Source organism: Struthio camelus, chromosome 24 (genome assembly GCF_040807025.1).
Source record: "Struthio camelus isolate bStrCam1 chromosome 24, bStrCam1.hap1, whole genome shotgun sequence".
Classification (NCBI taxonomy): Eukaryota; Metazoa; Chordata; class Aves; order Struthioniformes; family Struthionidae; genus Struthio; species Struthio camelus.
This window is the reverse complement of record NC_090965.1, coordinates 3,590,019-3,613,068: the sequence shown is the minus strand read 5'-3', so window position 1 is coordinate 3,613,068 and position 23,050 is coordinate 3,590,019. Positions and strand designations below refer to the sequence as shown.

Below are 23,050 nucleotides of genomic sequence, written 5' to 3'. Positions count from 1 at the left end.
AAGGCATATCTGAGCTCCTTGTGATCACCTCCGCAAGGCAGAAAGGGTGACTGGTGAGGAGTGAGAGACCCTGCTAGTGTCCTGCCCGCATGAAGGGGGATACCGCGACCCTTTGTGAAGTTGCAGGATTTCTAGAGCGAGTAGAGGTGAAGGGGGAGAGATGTCTTGTCCTGTCACCCTGGTTGTTCCTTTCTCTTTGGTTATTTCTCTGCTGGATACTGGTATCTTTTCCTGGCTCTGCATGAGACTTATTTTATTCCCGTGTTATAGCGCTGGATTAGGAGAGAAAGAGTTTGACAGAACAATCTTCAGAAGGAATGGGGTTGCGTTCCCAGTGACAGGAGCCTCTGCACCTTTGCGGGTGCCAGACACTAACTTGTGCAAGCAGAAGTCAAGCAGGTAGAAAATAATGTTCAGGTGTCCTGCAATGAAAGCAGGAAGCCAGCGTGTGCTGTGGCATCTCAGGGTTTCTGAGGGATTTTTTGCGGCATTTGTTGGTGTCAAACTTCCTTGCACATTACGATATGAAATGTTAAAATAGTTCTTCATGTGAGGACTGGACTGTTTTCATCTGTTGCCACTGACAGGGTGGGAAAAACGAAAGAAACAAACCAGAAGTTGGGGGTATTTTTAATATGTTCTGATTTGAAGGGGGAAAAAAATGAGAAAAAGCCTCAACTTGAATCCCTTGTGGCATTTGAACAACATACTTTTTTACTGTTTGCAGTGGGTTTTATTTACCTTCTCTGTGCCCAACGGGTGGCACATGCAAAGGGGTTTGAACATGCGTAGTCAATTTTAGCTGGCGTAGAGGGCGTCCAGCAAGCCCGATAACCATATAGGGCCGTATGACAGCGGCGCAGGCACGCCTTATTCCTTACGCTCGTTAAAGCTCACAGTGGGTTAAAACGTTGTTTTCTTTAGTGTCTTGGGCAGGGGAATGAAAAGTTCTGCAGGGATAATTTCTCTGGTAATAAGGTTAAATCACATCATTGGTGAGTGTGTGTTAAATCTCAGTTGCCGTCTATTCCATTTTTCCATTTTGGAAAAGGGTACATAAGTTCACAACTGACCAGCTCAGGCATTGGAGAGTGCAGGAAAGTAAGTCATGAGGGCGGTTATCACAAGGGGAAAGGAGGAATGTCAGATTTATATGCAGCCAGGCTCCATTGAAGTCATGGACTGTGCTGGTAAAACCCACAGTTGGTCATGGATGCAAACAGATTAAATCAGTTCTAAACAAGGGAATAGAAGGGAATCTGTAGACCGTGGGAAGGAGGGAGCTAATCCACAGTGTGAAAGTAGAGTACTGCTGCTTGTTGAATTAGTTACCCTGACTGTAATCTTTTCCTTATGTTGAACTGCATTTCAGCGTGTGAAAGTCCAGCTGACAGCAGTGGGTCTAATCATGGCTCTGTGTGAACAGTGATGACAGACCTCAGCTTGCTGGTGACAAAGGGGCAAACTGGCATCTTGGGTGTTGGAGGTAGAATAGCCAAGGCTTTAGGACTTAAAATAGTTCCTTGAATTTCTTCTTAAGCATACGATATGGGTTATCTGGTGTTGAAAGGCTGGGCTGAGCGTGGGCATCTTACATTGAAATCAGAGGGAGCTGTGAGTACTCAATACTCAGTGCATCACATTTATTTAAAAATCAAGTATTATGAATCCAGAAGACTCATGTGGGACATCTGTGTGTGTGCCTATTCCTCAACTTGATGCAAGGCATTCTCCTGATACAAACAAAATTCTGTTCCTATGATCCATCTGATCCCTGGCCTGATCTGACAAAAAGAATCTCCCTTTACAAATACACGACCAGCAAGAACAGTGCTGTCAGAACCACCTGATTTGATATAGTATATTGGGTGTTCATAGGGCTGCAGGTCACTTCTAGCCTCCACTGAATTTGGACCTTTATTCCATTTTCCATTACCCTGCCCATCCTTTTCCAATGAAGCGAACACAGCTATTTTCTTCTTTCTTCTGTTGTGTTTATGGGGTTCTCACTGCTGTTATGTCAATGTAGGTTGTGAACCTGACTAATGAGCTTTTGCACACATCAACCCATTTACACATCTCTGAATATTTCTGCGCCAAGGCTTCCCTGACCTTCAGCTCGGTGGCTGATCCATGCCACAGAGGAACGGCTTGGCTTGGCCAAGTGATGCTAGTAAGAGATTAGCTTTTGACCTTGGTCTTCTGTTCATGCACTGGCAAATCCAGTTAGCTTTTTGGACCTGCCAGATCTTGGTTTCTTCGCTTCTCACTCTGTCCGGGCCCTGCAGTTGACACTGACAGACTCTAGGAAGAGTGTGCCCAGCCCTCACCAGTCAGAACTGGTAGACTTTGTACTGATATTCTGAAAAGGAATGGAATTACAGGAAAAACAGAAGATTGGAAGAATTTTTTTTTCCAGTTAAAACGCATTGTTAAATTAAATCCCGAAATAACTGTCCTGCAGCTGTTGCCTTCTCACACTCCTTCTCTGCCCTTCATTAGGGGAAGGAACTTGCTTGCAGGGGAAAATGCATCCCCTTTGCTTTGAAACCAGTGACCGCTGCTGAATGCGCCGCACTTCATTCTGACATTTTGCAGGTTTTCCGCAGTATGCGGTAGCTTATCGACCGGCACGCAGGGGTTAACAGGACTTTTGGGTGGGCGGGTGGAAAGCAAGCTGTGAAATGGAAGAAGGTCAGTCTCTTGGAGGAGTTTGCTGTGTCACAGATGGTTTTAAGTTATCAATCCTTCTGTAGGAGAGGTCTCAATTCCTTCCCCCCAGGAAGAACTCTTGTAAAACCAGGGCTGGAAATAAGGCAAAGCCCTATCAGGTCTAGATGCAGTGGAGCAGGCAGACTTGTGGCTCCAGGTGCTTCCTAGGACTAGCTGTCCATCTAAAAAAGAGTTCCAAAGTCATTAAAGCAGATCCCAGCAGTTAAAAGGGATTTGAGACTAAATATTGGCAGTGCACTTTTCACTGGGGAACAGGTCATTGAAAAGGGAGCATACACGGGAAAGGTAACCCCAGTAAGCCTTGGAGCTCTGAATAGTTCAGGTCTTTTGATTGTGCCAGCTCTGCAAAGACTTATTATCACAGGTGATGAGAACTGAATTCTGATTTTGGTGGAATCTAAGAAATCTTTCCTCTAGAAGCATCTTCCTGGCTTACATGAAGCGTTACGATTTTTAGAGACTTAGACTTGTGTAGCAGCTGGGTTTATTTAAGGTGCATAATGTTAAAGCTACAGCAACCAATCAACAAAGTGACATAACTGCTACCCTACTCCAGTGAGACTAAAATCCAAGGAAATATTATTGGGATGATCATTGGTCTGAACAGATGGAAGAAGGGAATGGCTGTTAGAAAGCAGTATCCTCTACTGAGTGAGAGAGGATTTTCCAGCAGCAAATGCAAGGCCTGGTTGTCTTATTTTCTTGGCCTGCTAACTTTGCAATTATTTGCATTTGACTTGGGAATTGCATTTTTATACCACTGAAAATGTAATGGGGGATATAGAACTGAATGATGTTAGCCGTAACATTAGTTTGAACAATCACATTTTCCTCTGCTAACATTGCTTCCTTATAAACTAGGAAGATACAGATACTGTCACCAGACACAACGGTCAAACAGAAGGATGAAATGAAGAAAATTACTCCATGGTTTCATGTTCACATTTTCCTTTTTAATTGTCTATTAAAATAGTGATCCCCAGCACTGCAAAGGAGAAGTTTTTGATCTCTGGATCAGAACAGCTGACAGATCACACTGCTACTGCCAATGTATTTTCTACTGAAAGATCGTCTCTGCAAGACTGATGGAAAGGGTGCCCTTGGTGGTCATTTTGTCTTCATCCTGTCTAACATGAATCTTAGTAACAGGACAAAGTTTTTGTTGTATGTTCTCTTCCCCATTAACCCAGCATTTTAGAAACTCTAATCTCCTAGCAGGACACCAAAGCAAAATCTTGTTCTGGTTCTGTCATCTGAGACAGCACATGAACTATGGACACAATGATAAAAATATTTCCATTGCCAATTACTTGAGCCAGCCCTTTATCTCAGGGTTGAACACAAGGATTTAATAAGAATATACTACACACAATGCAAAGAAAAAAAGATAGCATGCTTTCAGTCAGAAGTGAATGAAATGTGGGTCCTGCCTGTGTGTTGTGCCTTCTCTGTGAACACGGGAACTAGACAGAGGTATCTTTGCTCTCAAGTGGCACTTCCCTAATGAAAACCCGAGCAGAGTCAGCTCAGCCCAAGCTTTCTGGGTAGAGGAAGGAAGGTTAACAAGTTGCAAACACAGATTGAAGCAAAATATTTTGGAGGACAATATGCTGCACTTGCACTTCTAGGATAAACTTGTCCATGGAAATCAATGGCCTTGTTGATCAGCCTCATAGCTGGGCTGGAAGAAAAGACTGCAAAGTGAAGTGTCTGTTTGGGCTATAGCAGTGAAGCTGTTGTAGGAGGAACTAAATTTCCTTCAGCTCTTCTTAAGACCTTTCAGAATTATGCAGACTGAAAGACTGCTATGAAGGCCAAGCCTAGACTTGGCTGTCCCACATACAAATGTATTAATCCATTGTTTTACTTCACTTCTAAGGAATTATGAGCTCTTCTATGGACTCATGGCCTCCTCTGAGAACCAGTCTGCTGATGTGTCCTGCAAAACTTGGATGAACAGCTCATCCCTTCCCTTGACAAGCTATTGATCTGCACAAATATTTGTCCCTCTTTGAGGCACTTGACCCAATTTGCACTTGGAAATCAAGCATTGCCTTGACTGATTGTCACATCTGACCAAGCTGGCCTGCTGCCTTGATTGAGGCTTGCCAAAGGCACTGGGTTCAAGCGCACCTCCCCTGGTGCTGCATATGGATGTATGCATGGGTGTATAACGAGCACCCTACAACCGCACACAGCAAAGTTAGAGAGATCCTGGCTGAGCAGCTACTGAGCACAGGCTCAGCTTCTGGGAGATTAGAGAAGTGGGAGGGGGACAAGAATTAGCCATTTCTTCTGCCACTTAGTGGTATTTACAACAGATTGATAAGGGACGCAGTTTCTTCCGTACAGATCATTAATACTTGTGACAAACAGACTTGTTGAACAGCTATGAAGAGCTCTGTGGTCTGAGCAAACAGATAAAGCAGCTCTGGTCCTGGGAGACGCGGTATTGACTTCAAGTAGGATCAGCTCAGAAGCTCAACCTGTAAAGTAGTGAGTTTGATCTTGCCTCTGCTGAGATTTGTGTGTGGGTGATGCAGAGCTGGGAGTATGAGGTGCCACCTTCACTGTCACAGTAGGCAGTCCTCTGTGTTGCTGTAGGTCTTCAAATTGCCTGTAAATGTTCTGTGCGGAATGGCTTCCTATAGCGGACACTGATCTCCCTGCTAAAATGGCTGGCTGTTTGAAGATCTGCCTCATCTGTTGATGAGCTAACATGTGGCAAGTAGCAAGTATGCTGGGATTTCTAACATGTGTTGTTTTTCCTTCTGGACATTTTTTTAAAGCTCTGTTGTATTTGCTCTGCGGTACTTGCTGTAAATTTAATGAGTGCATGAAAATGCATGTCTACTTTAGGAAAGTATTTATGGGTATGTGGCGGACACTGGAATCAACAAACTGTCTGTTCTCATGTTGCCATCCTTATCTACTTCACCAAACTGACATGAATTCATTGTTCTGTTCACCACTCTTAGGGCTTAAGCATTTTGATCCACTCGGGCAATATAGATGGTGTCTGTCTTTTGGCATTTTGTATCAAGGCCACATTCATAAGAAAATAACTGTAGAGTATCTGGTGCATGCATACGTCAATTGTGGATGGCATGAGGTAGAAGAGAAGATCAAGTATAGATTTACTGAAGGGATAAGTCACACAGAATCTGATCCTTAGGCATTCCTCCTCACTCTACGCAAGGCTCTCTTCATCACTGAAGTGCTTCTGAGGTTCACCTCTGTGACCGGCTCAAAAGCTTTCATGAAGTTGCACTTCTGCGGTTGCTGGCCTTCAGTTCTGAAATTCTAAGCAAAGTTTCTGAGATTTTCCTTTAAAAAAATATTCTGAAATGAGAAGACACAGACTGAGAATATTACTTAATGTTAAAAAGATTAAAAGTTCTTCTCAGTGAGCGTTTGGATTCTCTAGTGTAATGCACAGCTAGAATTTGAGAGTGAACACAAAATGATTTGGTATTTTGTTTACCACATTCACTAGGTTGGGACTGTTTTTTTTGACTTGCCAAAGACAAATAAACTGCTACATCTGTTGCTGGTTAATTTATTTTAATGCTAATTCAATTAATCTAATGTGGGCTATGCTAATGGCTTTGTACTACGCATCATACTGCACTTGTGCCAATGTCTGTAGTACATCCCATGCCTCTGGACTCATTACTTATGTTTGAATGTTTTTATCACTTGCTGTCTGTCACTTCTCTGCAAGTTTGACTAATATTGTGCACCAGTCCCTGCCAACAATTATGTCAGATCATGTCTGTGTGTTACACTGTCTGAAACTCATAAATAACTACTTGTGACACCACTAGTACCTCCAAATCCTATGACTTCCAAATGTTTCACCTATTCAGTTAACTGATTTATGGCCCTATCGCAAGCGTTCAGTCATAGTGCAAAAGGGTATGGGCTTTTGCGCTGTCTCATCCAGTTTGATGGATAGCCAAGATGAAGGGCAGACCTCCTATCCCATCAGGCTATCTAGTTTATTTTGCAAGATTAAAAATATTGCTAGTAGTCAAGGGCTTGCTCAGCTGTCGGAGCCATGGAAGCTTTGACACTGCCTCCAAAGGGGACGTCTCTGCAGCTGAAAACTGGGCAGACTTCTGGCTGGGGAGAGAAATGGACAAGTCTGAGTTACCTTAACAAGGCTAGTGCATGAAGATCACGTGTATTTTTCAGAGGAGAGTGAGTGTTGAGCCACTTCCAGTGTTAGCCCTGTTGTGCTGGGAGTTGGTGAGCAGCATTTCATATAGAAAGGGTGAATTGCCCTTTGGAAGTATTTTTCTGCCTCCATTGACTGAATAGCGACTTCAGTGATCATCTTAGTGCGGGCAGCTATTTTTTAGGCAGCTGTGAGTGATGGTATCAATTCCACCATGACAGAGTTTGGTAGGTTTTTGCTATTTTTCAATTCTTTTAAAAATTCTCTCTCTATATATATATATTTTAATATTGAGCTGAAATCAAAACAAAAACATGATTATTTGTATAACAAGAGAGTAGAAACTTTAAAAATAAGCAGCAAAGGGTCTGAAAGATCCTGTGCCAGCAGATAAGGTATTTCCTGGTCCACATTTAACACAGAAGACAGTAGAAAACTCTATGTAATTGGATTAAGTCTGTTGAGGAAATGCTCTCTTCCATTTCCTGACACTGTTATTTTAACTGTGCAATCAATGTGAGACATTAACATACTTCTGTATCACTCTCCAGAAGGCAAGAATTCACAGGAGTTTAAGGACTCACAGAAGCTTATCTTTAATCCATATGAATTTCTAAGGTCTTTAAGGTGCTGTGAACTCAGCAGTTAATAGCACAGGGTGGATCTGGTACATTGAAAGGATGTGCAAATGGTGCCTATTGCTATCTATATAAACATCTGTCAGCATTTTGGGCTTTTTACTAGATGTGATCAGTAGCCAACTTTCAATAGTTTATAACTATTTTCATGTCTATCCAGAGTCACCCCGGACTGTGAACCTCTGTCTGTGTGTGTTAGACAAGATGCACTTCAGTCACATAAGAAAATTCTCAAGTTTCTTGATCAAATATGGCTTTGAACCTGTGGACTGTGTTCATGTTGCAATAGAGATGCTCATCAGTATTGCCTAGAGTAGAGGGAAGAAATCAGGGGTAACAAAGAATAGATCTGAGCCTAACAGTTTTTAAAAAGAGCTTAGATAGTACTATACAAGCTAGTGACACGTAATCATGTTTGTTGAGAGCTGTAAGCGTTAGATATTTCAGCTCCAGAAGTGGTGACCTGTTTAGAAAGATACAAGACTGTAAAAGGCAGTATGGGATTGGTGCCGCATGATGGGCTATTTGCTATGTAAATTAGTGTTTGCTATTAGTATAGTGCAGTACTTCTGTGGTGGACAAATGAAGCCCATCAGGAGAGGAGAATCAAGAGTCTCTGAAGAACTCTGTCATCAGCTGTTCAGTGCCCTGACCAGTGCAACCTGGAACCGTCTTTTGATCATTTTAGCGTTGCGTTTTTCCTTCACACAAGCTGTTCGTTCCCTTCCTTGATTTGAAATTTAAAACATCTGCCAATGGTTTACAAAAGTAACTATGTGATATGCAAAAGTACCAACACAAAATCTTAAACACTGATATATAAAGCTCTTGTTTTGGTGAATGGTAACAAAATTCAGCCATGCCAAACTTGGGAGGTGATGTAAAGAGAGGACTTGCCTGTGACTCACACAGTCCCATGCATCATTTCCCATTTCTGTTGTTTCACATGCGCGTCTGCTGAAGTTAGTGAGGTTCATGGAATGATTTTCCAGGTAATCAGTAGTGATCCTGGAGTTACTCATGAGATTTATATAGTTTGCAGAGCCCTAAAATAAGATTTATGTTAAGGACAACAGTGGAACCTGTTTATTTGTTTTGGGGAAATATCTTTGTTCTTATCTGCATCTAATGTTTAATGGAAAAATAAAGTTTATCCTTTTGATTCAGAATTTGACCCAGAAACATTGTGAGTTACACTTTCTTTAGTCTTCCTGTGGGACATACAGCACAAGTGATTTTTGTTAGCTTAGTTGATTCTTGCCCGTAGCTGAAACCAAGCACAAGATCACAGAGTAAAATAACAATGCAACTCCCAGCTAAATGGATAACAACAGGAAATGGTGGGGTTCTGCCCAGAGTTTTCATCTGGTGTAACCTGGCAATACGAGGTTGCATGAATATGTCTGTTGATACAGGTAACAGAAATAAGATCATAAGAGTGTTGTCAAAGCCCATCTCCTTTTTAAAACTGTTAAAAGTTGCATGTTCTCATGTGACTCTGTTGACTGAATGAGTGCAGAGGGTAAATAGAGACACAGCGTTAATCCCACATGGGAATCTAATCTAATTGCTCTTTCAGAGCTTCAGTAACTCTATAGTTTCTGAGCATCTCTCATGTGGCAAGGAATCTGCCTTCACAGTTTGCTTGGAAGGTAGCGATATGTTATATTGCATGTTGTCTACTTTATAAATAAAGGGAAAGAGACACCTTTGGCAGAAGGTTACATGAGTGATCTATAACAATGACTCTTTAATCCCAAGCTCACACTACCATTTCCTTCTAGAGTAAGTACTAGCTTATAGTCTGTTCTCAGGCCTGTTGGCCTGTTGCTAATTTAGACAGGCTAATTTAGATCAGGATGTGCTGTTGCTCCATGCCTCAGTTTAGACATCCATCTCTGTGGCTTTCTTCTCAGCAACTGCTCTTGCCATCCATCAGAACTCACTGTGTGAGTGCCACGTGGTGTAATATTTGCCTGAAACATGAGAGGAAGTCTTTGGAAGGAAGCCAGACAACATGGAAATGAAAGGTGCAACACAGGGATGGGATGCTGATAGATGTGTGAATTGTCCATTTAGCCCTGCTAGCTGTTTTTTTTTTTACCTGGTTTGTGATGTGTTGGTGGTTCAAAACTCTGCCACAATGGGAGAGGAGGGAAGTGGTGCTGAGGGTGCTTTGGAAAGAGGAGGCAGAGCAGTGTTAATTAGCAGGCCTTTCATGACTGGAGTGCTTGGATGTAGCAAGTGAGGAAGGTCAAACTGTCATATGAAACAACAACCTGAGTAGTATTAAGGGCTTTTTTTTTCCTTGTGAACTGCAAATAATGAAATGATTTGTTGTCTTCCAGGAAGTTTTTGTTGTTGAAAACAAGCAGCTGAGCAAAGCATCATGGCAAGCCATCAGGCAGGTGAGAGAACAGCCGCAGCTGTGAAACTTATCTGAGAAACCCCTGAGAATAAGCCCAACTTGCTTTTCTTGTTTGACAATAAGGCATCTGTCTTACCATGACAAAGAGACATACCAGTACCTGGCCCATCATATTCTGCTGACCTTTGCAATAGTGTTTTCCTCATGCTAGATCTTGAAGGTTTATTTGGAACAGTAATTGATATAAAAGATTCTCTATCCAAAACATTACTAGACATGTGAGCTGATGTGGCCCTGGATGGCAATCTTGATTGTAGATTTTCCCACTTGAACCTTAGCTTTACAATAAGTTAACACAAAATCGTGACCCTTAATGCTCCAGATTTTGAATGCACACCCAACCTGTAGAGCTAGAAAGCATAGGTGATCTACTAATGTAAGAGGAGCTAAGCAGGAACAATTAAGTGTTCTGCAGGGAGGAAATGCAGATTGAGATAGATATTGTTTCTAAAGTATTAGCATGTTATCTTAATTCAATGTGTTTTCCTTGCCTTTCTAGTGAAAATCTTCAAGAAATCTTCCATCCCAGGAGTTACGATCACTCAGTTTGTTGATGATATTCCAGAAGGATGCAGTACACCTGACTTTGAGCGGAAACCTGTCACCCTAACATTACAGGAAGGTGAGACTCTTGAAAAACTATCCAAGTCAGATCTGGAGGCTTGGCTCCTCATCTCACCTGCACAAAACAATTATCTTAATTAAATCAAGCTAGTTTCTAAAGAGATTTGACAAAACAAAACAAAACAAAAAAACTTTGTGTGGCTAAGGCCTTTGTTGTACTGATGAAAATTCTATCAGTACTGATGAAGGTATCCTGAGGTTTTACTAGTGTATGTGAGGTCAAAATCTGGCTCCTAATGTATACAGCTAATCTTGTGAAATCTGCAGGAAGCTCTCAGGGTAAATATTTTGTAGCAAAAGATGAAATACCTTGGAAAAGTTTTTTCCCTGTTGAAGTAACTTGTATTAAGAGAGTTCAGTACTAAGACTGGCTGCTTTTTAAATTAAGGTGTACTTCTGACATTGCTTAGGCTGTGCTTCTCTATCGAGAAGCAATATGTTTCTTTCATGGAGTACAGAGGATGCAACTAATGAACCAGAACCCAAAATCAATGGGAAGCCTTCCAGTAATCTCCAGTGAGGCCCTTGAGGAGACTTTCACATGCTTCGGAGTGGAGTAGCTGATTGTGCAGCCCCTCCTCTTTCACAAGACTGAACAGTTTCCAACACCATGGATTTCAGTTTTGTTCTCACACCCATGTGTCGATTTTCATGGACTACTGAGCTTGTATGAAGGAGCACAGTGGCCTCTAGTGGTGCATCCATCCTCCTCCTTCCTCTCCACCTTTCTGCCTGCAAGTTGCAGGCATGGACCAAGGCAGTGTCAGGCCATGCTGTCTGAATTTTCCGTGTTGTTTGATTTAAAGTAGGATCTTTGTTGTTCATATGCAAAATGTTAGAACTTTCAGGGCAATCACTGTATAACCTGAATTCATTCTCTATGCAGATGCACTATGAGTGCAGTATGATGATTAGCCTGTTTCATTTGCTTGCATGGATTAGATGATACTCAGGCAGGGTAGTTGTGTCCTGTGGTAGATGACAGGTATGGGAAATTGCAGGCAAAACGGCTAAAATTTGACAAAGTTATAAGTATTTGGAAATAGACTTTAATAGTAGATAGTTTTGGTACTGCAAGCCCATAAAGAGTAGGAAGAAAGATACCTCTCAATAAGAATTTGTTGATTACATGGCAGGAAAAGGCGTACTTTGCAGGAGCATGAGGCATATAGTCTATCTTTTGATGGTGACTCTGCAAAAGGTTGTGGGAAATATTGCAAGACCTTCTGAAGAGACATTTCCACGGTGTTGGTCACCTGGATACCAGAGCTATTACAAGGAGAGATACTAATAATTTCCTCTGTGAACCACATCCATGACAACTCATCTCTGTTGCTGTTCCACTAAGGCACTCCCACTTACCTGTATCTCTGTCATGTCTGCATATGTGAGTCATTTCTCTGACTTGCTTTTTTATATTATTTCTCATGTCCTAAAAGCCTACTAGGAGGAAAAAACAACAACAAAAAAATTGCATTAGGCGATGGTAAAGCTGTTGAAAGTTTGAGTGGTCAGCTGCAGTACACTCATGTTCTTAGGGGAGCAGATGTGAAGGAGAAAGCTCACAGGCAACCCCATCTCTTCTCTCTTCCTTGCCTCTTCAAGGAGGAGAGCCAGATGTGTTTAAAGTGCAAGGTGGTACCAGGCTAGAAAACAAGAAAGATATTGCAGAAAGATGACATGCGTGAGAGAATGCGTGGAGAAGCCCTGCACCCTCCATTGGTTCTCCAAGATGTGGTACAGTCTTGTCTGTTAAGAACATGTTTTCTTGAGTGGGTAGAGGCAGAGTGGGTATCTTGTTGTTTTCTCCTCCATTTTATCCGAATGAAAAAGTGACCAGGAACAGTGATTGTTGTTCGCAGATGGATTATACTGATGTCAGGGCTCTCCAGCATGGTGAGTCCCATGTTATAGAATATCCTGCCCAGTGCTGTAGCAACAAAGGGAAGACTGTGAAAGAATGGGGAAGTAATGAGAGCTTGAAGGGAGAAATGTATAAGAAGAGTGGATTTTGGCATTTCATGGCTAGACTGTGGCACAGGTAGTGCATATGAGCTGATGCAAATCAAAACTGCACCAGAAGTGAATCTAGTCTGAACTTGCTATAATGTTGATTTCAGAGATGTGCAGAGGATGTTAGCAGTCATAGCTGGCACCATTTTTTAAATGCCATTATTGACATGGGGAAAAGCAGCCCAGCTTGGACTTGAACTTGAACTGATTAATACCTGTTATCTGACCCTTTCCAAATATTAAGGGAGTTAGAAATCAGACCGTGATAGCAAATTTAAGGTTAAAATCTGTCTCTTGGGTACACAGTTTCTCTATCCACATGGGTGTGCAGTAAAAACACAGGTAGAGACCATACTTGTCAGTGATTAATTTTATAGTTAGTTTCCAAGTAATCTTTTGGAAAGCCAGTGAGATAGAGTGAGGATTATTGCAGATGTCTCAGTTGTATGAACTTAGACGTTTGATGTAAGCTGGTAGTTTAGGTTTCCTTTATTGAGAAAATGAAAAGAGGTAAGTATTTCCAAATGATGATTCTGCCTAAGACAGGAGAGATGGCTCACTCTGAGGATCACTCCAGGTCCTGGCACCAGCGTCATCCCCATCTTTAGATAGCTATTGTGTGGTTGTCTACATCTAAGTGAATGATTTAGATGGCTTTTGAAGTTAATGGGGATAAATGTGCTTTTACCTGAGTCTGGAACAGCAAGTCCCCTAAATGGGGGACCTAACTTCAATTCCCTAACTTCAATTAGGCAGTGAAACACTAAATGACTAAAATTAGGAGAGGAGAATCCCACCTTTTCTTTGCTTTTTTTGTTTCTTTTGTCTTTCCTTTTTCATCACATTTCTTCAAGCCTTTCTTAAATGAGTTATTTTTTGCCTCTTTTGAAAGGTAAAAATGCCATTTTCAGAGCTGTGGTCAAAGGTGTCCCGACCCCTAATGTGGAATGGAAGCGTACAAAAGGAGGAATGGGTGATCCTGCCAAATATGAAACATTCTTCAGTGCAGTTACAAATGAATTCATTCTGCAGGTAAGGGTCAAATATTGGAGACAGGGCCCATACAGCAAAGAGCAATGGGCTACCAGGGAAATATGGGTGGAAACATCAGCATCTAGTAGAACAGTTTAGAGAACCCAGTATTTGAAAAGCATAAAACAAATCAGGATTGAATTGCATCACTCCATCCATATATGGAGCTTCAAGATGAAGCAGGAAGAGGAGCTGAAGTTGAAGATTGATGTATGTTGCAAAAACTACAGTTGATTACACTGTGGGTTTTTCTTTTCTTAAAACACAGTTTTCCAAAAGAGCAAAATGGTTTAAATAGATCACAAATGACAGTAGGTACAGATGTCCCCAGATCTGAAATAAGACTCAGAAAATAGAAAAGAAAGCTAGAGCATTTAGAGTCATTCTGGGAACAGAAGAAAGATCTGAAATGTCACTGAGTAGCTGTTTTATTAGAAGGTGAATAACTGAACCACACCACATGGCTACCAGTTATTACTGTGTTCTTCTTTTTAAGATAAATAAACTCACTGCAGATGATACTGATTTGTTTCGCTGCTCTGCTGTGAATGAATATGGGGAAGCTGTGTGCACTGCTGGCCTCAGGATCATACAAGGTAGGATTGGCAGGTTTTGTAGTCCGAAGGTCCTGTGGTCCCAAGTAGTTGATTTCACTCTGCTGGGGGGGGTTGGGGGGGTGCCCAGAGCATTGTCCAGGTATCCTTGGTATGAAGGGCTGTTTTCCACTCACTGAGTACTGGAGGTCTTCTGTGACTGCCTCAGCTTTGGTAGCTCCATGATGGTGATGAACTATAAGGCAAGGGAGAAGAAGGTGGGTATTATGCTCAGTTTGCTGAAACACGCTCAGAATGTCTGGATTGAGTGTTGAATTGGCTCCATTGTTTCTTTATGAAGTTGGACAAGTCTTTTGGGAGAGATCCATCTCACTTCACTTTAGATGCATATGCTGCACCTGACCTAGACCCCTGATTTTCTTTCCAGTCAGTGGAGAGAAATAGGCACTTTGTTGGTGTGGTATAGCTGACCTATAGTGGGAATCTACTTGTGCAGGAGGTGGACTGTTGGAAGTGCCCATTTCCCCTCTCTGTCTGTAAGTGTAGAAAGCCCCTATCTGCATTTGGGCAGATAATCATTGCACTCTCAGTTCTCTATCTCTAAAACAAGTTGCTAATATTTCCTACAATTGCTTAATCCATAAGCATCTTAGGGCAGAAACTACCTCCTCCACTGCATAGAGTATCCAGTAAGCACAGAGGCTATTGCAAAAGGAAAATTGAATTACAGATGGGGATTACAAGGAATCAATGTCAGCTTGACAAAGAAATCCGGACCGGGATTTTCTCTTGCATTGATAACAGCTGCATATGTTTTATAGTTCATTGGCTTAGTGGTATTAGTCTGAGTGTTATCTTGTTCATTTTATGGATTGTTTTTCCTGTTTTCTCTCCTAAACTATCAGTTGGCTTTAAGAGGAAAGCGAAACAGGTTCCCATTCATCCTGCTGATGGTGAGCTATTTGTAATTTTTTTTGGCATACCATATGCATCCCTGTCAACCATATTATTACTTATTGTCCTCCTTTACTGCAAGAAATAAAATCAATATAGCAGGAGCAAACAGGAAGTGAGACAGTTGTATTATCAGGTACTGTCATAGAAAGTGCTAAGGACCTTTCAAGAAGTAACAGTAAAATATTACCAGGATGTACCTGCCTCCCTGGCTCTAACACAGAAGTAGTTTATTCTCCTATAGACATTACAGCAAGAGAAAAGGGAAGAGTAAGTCATAAAGTCTTCAGCCTGAGAAGGAAGCAGGGTTGAATGGGCAACAACAGTAGCAGCTGAAGATGAGTTTTTAACAAAGAAACACCAGTATAATTCTTCAGGAGCTTGTCTCTCTTCACTGGCCCTGGAACTTACCCGAGACTTGTAAAGAATGAATTAAGAGAAGGGATAACAAATATCTAGTGTTCTGCCCACTCTTTCTGCTTGCTATTTACCTTTGGCTAAAGTGACATTATTAAACATGGTATTGTGCTGTTCTGATTAATGATTCCAGGTACATGCTAGAAAAGGATTTTATGATGTCAGATACTGCTGGGTCTTACATGTTACCATGGCTGGGAAATAGTGGGCCTTACTGCAGTCCAGAGTGTCCTCTCCAGAAAGAGAGGAGAGAACTGTAGGAAAGGATGAACTTTAGTGGCTCTTAAAGAACAGGGGTATGGCTGAAAAACCTGACAATAAGTTTTATGGCAGTTTTTCAGACGGGTAAAAAGATCACCTGAAGTTGAACACAGCACAGGCAAATGGCCTCTTTTCGGTGGCTATTTTACATGACCTCTCTTTTTTGAGGTATATTTTACCTTGTTGAGTAGCTCCATTTTCTTACCTGAATGTTTTTTCTTTTCACCTTTAACAGAATTAAAGAAGAAACTTCAGGACTTCAGGAAGCTGCTGAGAAAGCGGTAAAATTCCATAGGGAAGGCCAGTTACACTTCCTAGCTGTTTCTCAATATGATAGGGCCAAGAACAGCTTCATAAACCTTTAAGGCAACAATTCTTGTTCCCAAAGTTGCTGTGAGGCACAATATGGAGAGACATAACAGAACAGTTTGCCAGTGTCTGTTAGGATAAGATAAACTCAGGGTACCAACCTTGTTTTGAGATGTATGTTCCTTTGTACCATCAGATTTTGTCTTAAGAGATCTGTCTCTCTGCTGTTCCTGTTTTTAGCTAACAAGTAACTTCCTAAATGAGTGACAAATGCTTCATATAATGATTTTTCTGGCTTATCAGGGAGCTATATCAAGGGATACAACAGTGCCAGGGATGAGCTCTGGCCCCCAGGCCAACTGCAGGGCCTGCCATGTGCACACTATTGAACTCCCTTTGCATCCCAAATGGGTGGCCTCACAAAGACGGCAGTCTTGGGAATGATCCATGGCCTGTGCAAAGTCCTGAACTGAGCCAAGGAATTATTCAGGAGAGTGCAAGTTGGCCTGGGTCAAACTGTGCCAGGGACTCTGCTGACAATTCAACAATCTGGACAATTGCATTCCAGTGCCCTGGACATCCCAGAGCAAGAAGTTCCCTGGCACTGTTTCATTTGATAGAATAAATGCAAAAAACCTGTCCCAAAAGAATCCCATCCTCTACCTCTACAGGGGTGAATGAATGAACTACAGAAATGATGGAGAGGAAGATGAAGGAGTTAAGATTAGGGGAACAAGAAGTTCTTGTTCTCTTTCAAAATTTGTAGGTCTTTTTTGTTTCTTTTTCTGGTTCTAAGAGCCCCACGACCAAAACCAAAACCAGTGGACATGGAAGCAATCTGGCAACTCTTGCTGCATGCAGATAAAAGAGATTATGAAAGAATCTGTATGAAATATGGAATTACAGACTTCCGTGGGATGCTGAGAAAGCTGCAGGAAATAAGGGAGCACACAGAGACTGAGCATGGAAAAGTAAGACAAACTGAAACCACTGAAACACTGATTTTTAAAGAACTGCAGGGTTATACCATTCCTGAATCACTTCTGAAGATAAGCTATACCTTCCTAAGTTGCTTTGTAGATTGAAAATTTTACTGTATGACAGAGAATGATTTGTTGCAATGCTTTAAAGAAGTCCTATTTCTATACTGACATGGAGGAAAGTGTTACTGACATTTTTTGGAGTCCACTTAAACATTTTAGGAGATATTGAGCTTAGGACAATCCTTTTATTAATCCCCATGGCTTAGTTCTGCATCTGGCTGCCTCTAATGAGAATTTGAACATCAAATTGATGAATTATGTACCTAAGAGTCGAGACAGGCCTTCACATACAGGGACGTTTAGAAAATTGGACAAATAGCAATTGCAGAGTCTGTGAATGACCAGGAGGGTGGCAGGTAAAATATAATTTGCCTTCAGAAGGAAGCAGCAGATAATTTGCAGGTGCTTCTTCCATACATGTAAAGGTGGAGGTAGTTCTTTTCTAGACAGATGAAAAAGTAGGTTTCACACTGGTTTGTCAGCTTAAGAACTTGTATCTTTTTCTACAGTTAGTGCACAGTATCAAGAACCAGCAACACATCAGGGTCAACAAAGAGGGAAGGGCTACATTCAAACTAGAGATGGACTTGAAAAACAGTAACAGCAAAATTTATCTGCTTAAGGTAAGAGGTGAGCAGGGGATGTGCTGGCCAGCTCATAACAGTCACTGAAGTCTGTTTTGTGAAGTGAACGATCCATTGGACAGTCGCTGAGAGCAGATAAACATTGTCTTACAAAGTTGTCTGTCCGTCAGATCCCTTGATCAGAATCCTTGATTGTTTAGGGAGAAGTGTTGGTGTGGGGACCCCCATAGTCTTTGGTGGTGAATATCACTTGGGATCGGAAGATTCAAGTGTAGGGGAAACGTTTCTGTCAGTTACTAACATTCTTTTGACTTCAAGAGCACTTCAGGTAACAGGAAATTCCAACAGATGCCTGCAGTCTTGTATCAGAAAAATGGGCTGATTTTATTAAAGTGTTACATTCCATTATCATTAACTTTCTGGAAAGAACTCAAGGAAATAAAGCATCTAGTATAGTTATGTAATTATTCTGTTGTGCTCCCCAGGGAGCTCAAACGCATGAGGCAAAGTCTATGCAGCCACAAAGTGGAGAAGGTAACCCAAGTGTATCAGAGGTAGGAGAGGCTGAACTTGCCTGATTATCCATCTTTGAAGATGTTAAAATCTAAGCAACAGACGTACTTTGTCTTCAAAGTTACAGAGAATACCTATTTGTTAAGCCCAAAACCTTATCTGAGCTAGAAAAGTAGTATCATTTTGCCAAGTTGGAGAGTCAGATGCTCTCTTCTGTGCAGGACTTAGTGCATCTAGCATTGCCTATATGCCGTATGAGCAGTGAGCAGCAGCAGTCCGCTGTAAGTGATAATAGACTGTAGCCTTCTCTGTTGTGACTCATTGACATGAATAAGGCAATTTCCTCACAAATTTGGCCTAATTTGTTTGAAATGCCTTGCACTAGTTGATGCATTGCCTTTAAGAGTATGTCATTTGTTTTCCTAGGATGGTGAGAGGGTGAGATATGGAACAGGGGATGAATACAGAAAGCACTGCCTGAGGCAAGTAGGAAAAAGATACAATTTCATTGTCAACGATGTGCAGCCAGAAGATGCAGGCTTGTACCAAGTCAGAGTGGAGGATGTGCCCGTTTTCTCAACTGAGTTGGAAGCTGAATGTAAGGACTTGAAATTGATGCATGCAATGTGCAGCTGTAACAAGAAATTATTTTGGGGGGTGAAATTTAATCTAGGAGCATATGCAAAGCTCAGCAGTAAAACCTGCTAACTACAGAAAACTGTTTTTGTATTGCCAAGTAAGGCTTCTCTCCTCATATGACACAGATGAAAAATGGCAGGAGGGTGGTTATGTGGTCATTTGTAGTCCAGAGGACTAGGTTCAAGTGCCAGTTTGGCTCTGACTTCTGGATGAACATGAACATTTTAAATTCTTAATTTACCCTATGCTATAGTTGCCTTGTGTAAAGTCAGAATAATAATTAGGAACCTCAGTAGTAGTTTTATGATGCTAGCATCCATTAATGACTGCAAGCTACCACCATATCACAGTGATGGATAAGTATAAATGCCTAAGAAGATAATAAATATCCCTTTCTCTGTCCTTTAGAATTGGGCACAGGTGCACACCTCAGTGTTTCTTTTTTCTGCTTAAAGTGGTGTTCACAGGGTTGACAAGTTCTTTTCTTTCTTCCTTCTACTGTGACAAGTTTTTCTTGGAAGACAGAGGTCCCTCTGTTTCCTGTCTGTAGCCTTTGATTTTCCATTGCAGCCATCCCTGTGAGATTTAAGCATCCACTCAGTGATGTGCATTGCCCTGAGGAAGAAAATGCTATCTTTGAGTGTACCCTACATACTCCCTGCTACGATGTTCTTTGGCTACACAGAACCCACCTCCTTGAGGGAAGTGAGAAACACCAGATCTCTGTAACACCTGATGGTCTGACACACCAGCTGATTATCAAAAATGTTCTGCCCTCTGACAGTGGCATGTACACACTCGACACTGGGCTCTGCTCCTCAAATGCCTGGCTTATTGTAGAAAGTAAGTGACGCTGTATTATTCCTGTGGCGTAGAGTATACTTCTCACTGTCTGATTGCTCTGTTAGATGATTACTATGCTGAGAAATGAGTCATGGAGCCTCTAGTTCCTAAATTGTATTTGGAGAAATGAGGGCCAGGTTAGACCCTTTTTCCTCCTCAGATGAGACAAAATTTCCTCTTTTTGTTAGTTCTGGCAAATCTTGTTGGCTCATTTCCTCTACAGTTGCTATAACGTTATATGTTCTCCATCAGTGCTTTAAAAATACTGCCTCAACATGTGTTTTTCATGAAGCTGCCACTGTGTGAATACAGTACAGTGTACAGGGGATTAAGGAGCTTTCATGGATGTCTTGCTAGATGGTATTTTTCTTTCCAAATTAGGGGTTAAGCACGTTAGAAGAAGCTGGGAAGATGGGAAAACATGCCTTTCAGTGAAAGTAGATTATCAGTCACGTGGCTTCTATTTTTTTACTTCTAAAAGGCAGTTGCTCTGCTTTCTGTTGTGTTCCTGCTGCAGCAAAAGGTGCTGTCTCTCATAAGGTCCTTGTCTGATGACCTTTCAGAAACAAAAAGGTTGCTAAATAAGACTTACGAAGAAAATGCCCACTGTTTCCGCTGAGCCATTAATGCTGTGCTGAAATGGTATCTAGTGTGAAAATCAAAACTGTGTGTGACCTGATAGCTCCACTGTGCATCTGAGAAAAACCTGAATTTTGGATTAAGACAAAGCTATTCGTAGAACTGGAATCTTTAGCCTTCAGGTGTTCAGGCTGGAGATTTAAAATGCCAGGATGCCAAATATGCAAGCTGCCTCAATAGCCACGAGATCCCAATTCAAGAGTAGGAACTGATGGTCACTCTGTGCATGGGATATTCTGTTAATCCTCCAGGGCTGGAGGAGAAGACAGAAGAAACTAAATAGATCCCAGATATCACCTAAGTCCTTCAGGATGAGACCTATAATGCTTTAAATTTGCCTTGTCTTTCTTTTTCTTTTCAAAACAAACATACTTCCACTAAAAATAATTGCCTTTTAAACTAAGAAATGTAAAATTATGTCTGAATAAGCCACTAAAAACATTCAGAATTTGAACTGAATATAATTTTATTTAAATATATAGTGTTTCAATGTTTTAAAATGAAATGGTAACAAATACTAATGCATTTTCTTTGGTTGCTGATGCATTATATGAGATATTAATCACCTGTTCTTTTTTTCTTTCTTTTCCTGTAAATTGTTTCTGCTCCAATCAAACAATGCATCTTCAATGCAGATGCCAAAGGAAAGAGGAGACAGGATGAAGGAGATGAAAGAGAGAAAACTGGCTGGCTGAAAGGAACATTGTCAGATAAAGACAGGGCTAAGAAACTTCGACAAGGAGAATATCTTGGTGAACAAGATCATCTTATGGACATTAGCATGGAAGAAGATGGCTTGTACAGAAATGGCCAAGAAGGCAGTCAAGACTACTCCATTGATGTTGATGGCAGACGTAGATTTTTGGGACAAGAAGGGCGAGATGGAGCCCACAGAAATGGAAGAATGGGGTTTGGGCAGTTTTCTAGAGCAGAGATAGATGGAGACTCAATGACAAGTGGTGGTAGTAGCAGTAGATTTACAGGTTTAAGAGATACAAGTGGATTAAGGTCTTTCCGTGGTGAGGGTTCTGTGACAGGCAGAGCAGATATTGGTGATGGATTAGGAGAAGCAGGTGGATGGTATTCTGTGGATGGCAGAGGTGATGCTAGAGCTGGATTCAGAAGTACAGAAGGTTTAGACACTCTTCATGGCAAGGGTACTGTATTTGAGGATACTAGTGCTGGTACTGGGGCGAGGGTGGGAGAAACAGGCAGGAAGGGATTTCTTTATGGCAAAAAGGGTTCGGTAGTTGGAGCTGAGGCTAGCCTAGATGAAAAAGGAGGTAGGGGTTCTCTTTATCAAGAGGAGAGTATGATGGAAACAAATGGTTTTAGCAGTGCTGGTGTAGATGGGATGCGTTCTCTGTCTGACAGGGATGCTATCCTAGGTGGAGCCAGTCATGGAACTGGTCAAAGGGCTGACGCGATTGTGGGGTCTTTTCAAGGTACAAATGCCACAAGAAGTGGATCCAGAGGTGTAGGAGGCAGGGACTCTCAAGATGGTAAGGATGGTGTGTTGGATATTCTTAGCACTGACATGGGTGATGCACAAGGTTTGGACTCTCGGCATGACAAGGATGGTAAATTAGATGATGCTAGTTACAGTGAGACTAGTCCAGGGACTGGAGCTGGTAGGAATGCTGCAGGTACTGCGATTACTGGAGGAATAAGATCCTTCCATGGCAAGGATGACCTGCCTACTGTAGCTGGTATTAATGGAACAAGTATAAATAGAGGAGAAATGGGGACTCCCTATGGTAAGGATGACCTGAGAGTTGAAGCAAGTGGTCCTGCAGGTAAGGGAGAAAGAACTGGCTTGCTGTATGGCCCAGAAGGTATGCCAACTGGAGATGGGGCTAGACCTGATGCAGGTGGCAATTCTGTAGGCAGAATGGGGGCTTTGTATGGCCCAGATGGTCTGCCAGGTGAAGAAGGTCTTGGTGATGCCACTGCTGTTAACACTGGGGGGTTCTGCAGTAAGCACAGGCAGTCAGGTGAATCTGGGGCTGGAGGTGGAAACTGGATTGGAGCTGATGTGGCAGGTAAAGGAGGAATGGGGTACCCCTATGGAAAGGATGGTCTCCCAGTGGGAATGGGAGCTGGGGCTAGGGATGGTGTTGCTGGTGTTGGTGTTTTGGGAGGTGTTGGGACTCCCTATGGAAAGGATGGTCTTCCAGCTGGGACTGGTGTTGGTGGTTTGGGAGGTGTTGGGTCTCCCTATGGAAAGGATGGTCTTCCACTGGGAATAGGAACTGGGACTGCTGGTGGTGGTGCTGGTGCTGGTGTTTTGGGAGCTGCTGGGACTCCGTATGGAAAGGATGGACTTCCTGTGGGAATGGGAGCTGGGGCTGGTGTTGGTGTTGGTGGTGTTGGTGGTATGGGAGGTGTTGGGACTCCCTATGGAAAGGATGGACTTCCTGTGGGAACGGGAGCAGGGACTGCTGGTGGTGGTACTGGTGTTGGTGGTATGGGAGGTGCTGGGACTCCCTTTGGAAAGGATGGACTTCCTGTGGGAATGGGAGCTGGGGCTGGTGTTGGTGGTGCTGGGGTTGGTGGTATGGGAGGTGCTGGGATTCCCTATGGAAAGGATGGTGTTCCAACTGGGACTGGTGTTGGTGGTATGGGAGGTGTTGGGTCCCCCTACGG

General features: G+C 42.2%; 1 protein-coding gene across 1 annotated transcript in view; it reads left to right on the top strand.

The window, feature by feature from the left end:
* Positions 1-23,050, top strand: part of IGFN1 (immunoglobulin like and fibronectin type III domain containing 1) — a 42,118-nt gene that overhangs the window by 319 nt on the left and 18,749 nt on the right. The window contains exons 2-12 of the mRNA XM_068918507.1: positions 9,900-9,959; positions 10,479-10,601; positions 13,509-13,648; positions 14,145-14,244; positions 15,108-15,155; positions 16,070-16,115; positions 16,940-17,114; positions 17,696-17,809; positions 18,710-18,881; positions 19,493-19,765; positions 21,040-22,377. Coding sequence (XP_068774608.1) covers positions 9,941-9,959; positions 10,479-10,601; positions 13,509-13,648; positions 14,145-14,244; positions 15,108-15,155; positions 16,070-16,115; positions 16,940-17,114; positions 17,696-17,809; positions 18,710-18,881; positions 19,493-19,765; positions 21,040-22,377 — 2,548 coding nt within the window. The 5' untranslated portion in view covers positions 9,900-9,940. The remainder of the gene's footprint in view (positions 1-9,899; positions 9,960-10,478; positions 10,602-13,508; positions 13,649-14,144; positions 14,245-15,107; positions 15,156-16,069; positions 16,116-16,939; positions 17,115-17,695; positions 17,810-18,709; positions 18,882-19,492; positions 19,766-21,039; positions 22,378-23,050) is intronic.